Consider the following 6,301-nt stretch of genomic DNA (forward strand, 5'->3'; position numbering starts at 1 on the left):
GGATTTTGTTTCTTTGTAATTGAATTTTTATTGAGGTAAGTGTAGATATATAAGCAGTTGGAGATAACACAGAGACACCCCATTTAAGATAGACACTTTGCCCAGTCTTGCTGAATGGAAACATTTTGTAAAATGAATACAATGTAGCAGCCGGAGTGTGGGCATGGCTGCAGTGCCCTGGTTCCTGGTGTTACCTGGTTACTTGTACTGCGCTGGTGCCATACAATATAATTTATGCTCGTGTGTCATGCATCCACCACCCCAGTTAGATACAAAATAACTCTTATCACCTCAAGGATCCCTCATGTTGCCCTTTTTTATAATCTCACCCCTCCCTTCCACACCACCAACCTACTCCTGGAAACCCCTGGCGGCAATTTTGAAAGTTGCGTTTTCCTGGCGCCGGCTCAATGCAGGGGCAAGGCAGGAGGGCCCCTGGCTCTGCCAGGCAGTCAGAGGGCAGAGTCCCGGGAAGAATAGCACCCGCTGGGAGGGAGCCCAGTGTGACCTGCGAGCGAGCTGTGCCTTATCCTTCCATAGGGGTCAGGGAAGCGGTGGGTGAGGCCCCTCTTCCAGGTGTGCTGGAGCCCCACGCATGTGGGGGGCAAGGCTTACTAGTGTGTTCAATTGAGCAGGAGGTTCAGGCAAAGCAGCCGTCTCGTCAGGGCGGGAGCTGACATAACTGAGCTGGAAGTTCATTGACGAAGAGCTCACAGCCATGGGCACTGTTGCAAAATGCAGTCACCTGTCTCTAGTTCCCCCGAAAGCAGGGTCCTGTCTCGTCTGGGCACACGGGCGCCATGCTCTGTTCTGTAGATGAGGTTGCTGTCTCCGGGGCTTATGTTTGAGGGGGGTATGGGGGGGGGGCAGCGATGCTGACGGTGGCCAGAGCAGGGCCATGTGATGGAGAGGGATTTCGCCGGGGTGGCCATTAAGAGTGGTCCAGGCAGGTTTGGGGAGCGGGGCCTGGGGGACAGTGGTGGGTGGACACGTGGGGACTGGGACAGGAGTGGAGATGATTTCAGGCCGAGGGAGCAGCGGGTGTCAGGGCCCTGAGGTGGAGGCCCCTGGCGGTCAAACACAGCAGGAAGGTGGGGTGCGGGCGAGGAGGCCGAGAGGGAGGCCGGGCTCGGATGCCAGCGGAAGGCACTGGGGCTTTATTCTAAGTGACAGAGCACCACTGGAAGGTTTGATCAGGAGGTGACTCGGGCCCATCTGTATTTTATATACAGTGGGGCCTTGACTTACGAGTTTAATTCGTTCTGAGACCGAGCTCGTTAAGGAACTCGTTAACTCAAATTACTCTGTCAACTCAAAGCAAAAAATCGGCCAAGAGACAGCTGGTATCTCAAAAAACTCATTAGTCGGGACACTCGTAAGTCAAGGCCCCACTGTACATCGAGACAGCTTCCGGGAGAGTGGCTGGCGGGCAGAGGAAGTGCAGTGCCCCACAGTGAGGAGGCGGGTGACTGGGGGCCAGAGCCCTGCGAGCCAAGAGGCTGACTGGCGTGTCTTTGCAGTACCTGCTCCACTACCTGATTTCTCTCAAGAACTGGCTGAATCCTTACAGCTGGCAACGGACCCCCATCTCCGTCACTGCCTGGGCCCTGCTGCGGGACAGCTACCGCGGGGGGCTGTGCCTCCGGTTCCAGGCTCAGCACATAGCGGTGGCGGTGCTCCACCTGGCCCTGCAGGTCTACGGGGTCGAGGTGCCCGCCGAGGCCGAGGCCGAGAAGCCATGGTGGCAGGTGAGGTGACTGCTCAGTGCACGGGCATGTGTCCCCCTTTCCTTTGCCTGAGGACTTAGAAGTCCCTGTCTCTTTGTAGCGATGATCCAGCAGAGAGATGTGGGCCACTTGGGAACATTGAAGCTTGCAAATGCCCTGTCATTTCTAAGTCGAAGGCAGGGACGCTCCCCTTGGCACTGTGGGCGTCTGGGGCTGGACCATTCTCTGTGCTGAGGCATCCTGGGCACTAGGATATTGAGCAGCATCGCTGGCCTCTGCCCACTCAGAGCCAGGGGCATCTCCCCACTAGTCATAGCAACCAAAGATGTCTCTAGATATTGCTAAGTGTCCCGGGCTAGGGGTCCCCCCAGTTGAGAATTACTGAGCTCAATCAAGCACTTTTAGTGAATGGAGTGGAAGCTTGTGTCATAGGTCAGAGGTTAATAAACTTGGCTTCGCATCAGAAGTATGGGGGGTGCTCGAAAACAGCGGTCGCCAACTGGTGGTCCGCGGACCACTGGTGGTCCGTGAGGTCTGAAAGGCTGGCGACCGCTGCTCTAAAAAGATGGATGGATGATGGGTAGGTAGATAGATGCTGGAGAAAGATAGATAGCTAGAAGATGGATAGATGAATAGATTAGATCAGGGGTCCTCAAACTACGGCCCGCGGGCCACACGCAAATACAAATATTGTATTTGTTCCCGTTTTGTTTTTTTACTTCAAAATAAGATATGTGCAGTGTGCATAGGAATAAGATATGTGCAGTGTTCATAGTTTTTTTAAAAACTATAGTCCGGCCCTCCAACGGTCTGAGGGACAGTGAACTGGCCCCCTGTTTAAAAAGTTTGAGGACCCCTGGATTAGATGGATGAATGATAGGTAGATAGATAGGTGATAGCTTTAGTGGTAGATAGGTAGAGAGCTAGCTAGATGGATGGATGGGTGAATAGATTGGCTAGATGATAGGCAGGTAGAGAGAGGGGAGAGGATGGTGGGTAGGTTCCCCTGCCTCCCCTAGCCCTGCAGAATCCAAAGTGACATTTGTAGAGAGCAAGGTGACATCTGTCCGTCAGAAGGGCTGTACTCAAGGACTTCCGCCCTCTGTCAAATTTCCCCCGGGTGGTCCCCTTATTTTAGAATGGGATGTTCAGACCATTTTCTGTTTTTTTTTTTTCTTTTCCATACTTGAAGTCTGATGCTCCTCTCTTCATAACACCTCATTGTCTAGCCTTGGTCTAAAACAAACATGTCAAACTCAAAGCCTAACACAGGCCAAATAAACAAGGTTTAAGCTTACGTGGGCCGCAAAAGCACAAAAGCTTCAACTTTCATAGAAACGTAGGTTTATTTCGATAGAGACATGCTGAATACAAAGGGCTGAAATAAATGAATCATCGTTCACATAAAATAATAGAACATTTTAATAAAAATTAATATTTTTTCTTGAACATTAACTTACCAGATACTGAATAACTGCACAGATTAATAAGCGTCACACAAATAAACCTATTTTTCTTGTTCTTTGAAAGTGAAATATTTCCTGTTGTGCACAGCAAACAAGTCAGTCCAAGACTAATGACGTCATAATCGACTACTAAAATATTCAGGGCTAGTATTAGCGGAGAGAAATGGTGCGCCTGTGCGTAATACGCATAAGGGAAATGAATGCAACACGATGATAGTAATCAGTCATTAGCGAGAGTTGTAGTTCATTATTAATAATCTATAATAATAAAAACATAATATACTAATTAGACCGACCTCCTTCCAGACAAAGCTGGGGCTTCGAGGGCCGAGCCCCTTGCACAAATTTTGTGCATCGGGCCTCTAGTTATGTATAACAGGATATTGTAAAAATGAAGTTATGAAATTTTTATTAAAACGTTTCTTACATACGGTTATATTGGCTAGGCTGCAAAAATATTCATTGTGGGCTGCGTGCGCCAGCTGCGAGTTTGACATGCTTGGTATAGAATGAGGTTCTATGTAAGAGAATTTGAGGTAACTTGAAGTGTCCCCTTTTGGTGTACCCCCCTCCTGCACAAACCCACAGTGGCCAGAAGTCTTCTAAATGTGTCATCGATTATCAATTTCCCATAAGGGAATGTGCCCCATGGGTGCCGTCCTGGGCCAGCTCCTCACTACCTCTCCCCCCTCCCCGCCCCCGCTCCCCTCTTGCAGCTCTTGGCTTACATGGGGCCTCCCCGTTCCTGACACTCCCTCCCCGCGGTCTGCTTGCCCTCCATGGGAGTCCACAGTTTTCCCTTCTCTGCTCTGCTGGCCTTTATTGTCTGTGGAATTCCCCCCACCACCCCTCGCCAGACTATAAGCGCCTGGAGGCCAGGGGTCTTGTCTGCTTTATCAACTGCCTCGCGTCCAGTGCCTGGACCTGGCACATAGTACGTGATCACATGGCTAAACAAATGCATCCATAGCCCCATCTTGGGCCAGATGCACCCGCATAGCATGGCGATGGAAGGGCATCTGTATGCACAGAAAGTATTGCTCCACGCATGGGCTTCTTGGGGCTCCCAGATCCCGTGCCTGCAGTGTCCCTGCTCTGTTGCAATCAGGTGGTGGCAGAGGACCTGCCAGTCCCTGGCCCTGTTTTCTCGGGGCACCTGGTGGGCACGGAGGCCCCAGTCCCTCAGCTGCTTGGATCTGCAATGTCGTCACTGGTTTCCACTGTCCCTGCGTCTCTCCTCTGTGTCTGCCTACCTGCGCTCCTTCCTCTTCACTTGCTCCTGGCCGTCCCTGGACGCCACTATACCTACCACCTCTGCTTCAGACTCTCGCTTCACGCTCTAGGCTCTTGCGAGAGAAAGGCGCCGGGAAGCGGCTCCACTAGGACCCTGTTTTCTGGGCACCACAGACTTAACCAGTAATTGTTACAACTGGGAAGAAGCGGCTTCTTCGAGGGTGGGGCGCTCAGGTTCACCCAACTCCTCACCTTTTCTGGATGATTCTGGGCCTGGTGCACTGTGTGTGTCCTGGGCACCCTGTGGACTCGGCGAGCTGTGAGCGCCAGCTCCCCATGGCGCCTGCCTGCCCCGTCCTGACACCCATGTCTGATCTGTAAACACTTTCTCTGCTCGCATGCTCTCCGCCGCCACTGTTTGCAGCAACCGCCTCTCTGTTGTCACTTGTCTGCTGGGGGCTGGGGCTCCGCCGTGCAGTCAGGAGACTTAGCCAAGCTTGACGCGCTTGCCCACCAGAAGCCTGCGCTCGACTGTGCCTGCGGCCGCCGGCCTTTGTGCTAGGCCAGGTCCAGCCTCTGGGTCCGTGAGGCACCGCCTCCAAATCAGTAGTGTGTTGGAGTATGTGTCAGTTTCCGCCCTCTTTAAGGCTGCATACTAGGCCATGGTCTGGGTGGACCACATTGTGTTTGTCTAGCCCTCCATGGAGGGGCGCTTGGGTGGCTTCCAGCTTTTGGCCGTGGACTACTTTAGTTATTTTATTTTATTTTATTTTTTGCCTCAAAAAGTGTTATTTATTCAAAGGGAAAAGAAAAGAAAAAGAAAAAAAAATGACAAGATGTCCATCCCTTGGCTCCCTTCCCTCCCCCCTCCTGCTCCTTCTCAGCCTGCCAAGGACTGAGAACACTGGCTGGGCTGAGGTAGCAGGCCAGCCCCTCTCCGATGAGGTCAGCAACATTGAGGGGCATCTCCTCGATGGAGGTGTAGAACAAGCAAGTCAAACTCAAAGGCCAAATAAACAAGGTTTAAGCTTATGTGGACCGCAAAACAGCAAAAGCTTCAATTTTCATAGAAACGTAGGTTTATGTCGATAGAGACATGCTGAACACAAAGGGCTGAAATCAATAAGTCATCGTTAATGTAAAATAATAGAACATTTTAATAAAAAGTAATATTTTTTCTTGAACATTACCTTACCAGACACTGAATAACTGCACAGATTAATAAGTGTAATGCAAATAAACCTATTTTTCTTGTTCTCCAAAAGCGAAATATTTCCTGTTGCTCACAGCAAACAAGTCAGTCCAAGACTAATGACGTGGCCATCGGCTGCTAAAATATTTGCTGCTAGTATTAGTGGAGAGAAATGGTGCGCCTGTGCGTAAGGCGAGTAAGGGAAATGAATGCAACATGATTATAGTCATCAGTCATTAGCGAACATTGTAGTTCGTTATTAATAATTGTGTATAACAGGATATTGTAAAAATGAAGTTAGGAAATTTTTATTAAAACGTTTCTTACATACCTTTACATTGGCTGGGCCGCACAAATATTCATTGTGGGCCGTGTGAGGCCTGGGGGCCGCGAGTTTGGCATGCTTGTTGTAGAAAGTCTCAATGTCTCAAAGAGTCCTCTTGTCTTTGGCCCTGGACTACTTTAAAAAATATATTTTTATTGATTTCAAAGAGGAAGGGAGAGGGGGAGAGAGAGAGAGAGATAGAAACATCAATGATAAGAAAGAATCATTGATGGGCTGCCTCCTGCACGCCCCACACTGGGAATAGAGCTTGAAACCTGGGCATGTGCCCTGACGGGGAATCAGCCCTGACCTCCTGGTTCATAGGTCGATGCTCATCCACTGAGCAACACCTGCCAGG

General features: G+C 50.4%; 1 protein-coding gene across 1 annotated transcript in view; it reads left to right on the forward strand.

The window, feature by feature from the left end:
* Positions 1 to 6,301, forward strand: part of FAM58A (family with sequence similarity 58, member A) — a 15,975-nt gene that overhangs the window by 8,343 nt on the left and 1,331 nt on the right. Inside the window, exon 4 of the mRNA XM_005886171.2 lies at positions 1,521 to 1,748. Within this exon, the coding sequence (XP_005886233.1) occupies positions 1,521 to 1,748 (228 nt within the window). The remainder of the gene's footprint in view (positions 1 to 1,520; positions 1,749 to 6,301) is intronic.

This window comes from Myotis brandtii, unplaced genomic scaffold (assembly GCF_000412655.1).
Source record: "Myotis brandtii unplaced genomic scaffold, ASM41265v1 scaffold959, whole genome shotgun sequence".
Lineage (NCBI taxonomy): Eukaryota > Metazoa > Chordata > Mammalia > Chiroptera > Vespertilionidae > Myotis > Myotis brandtii.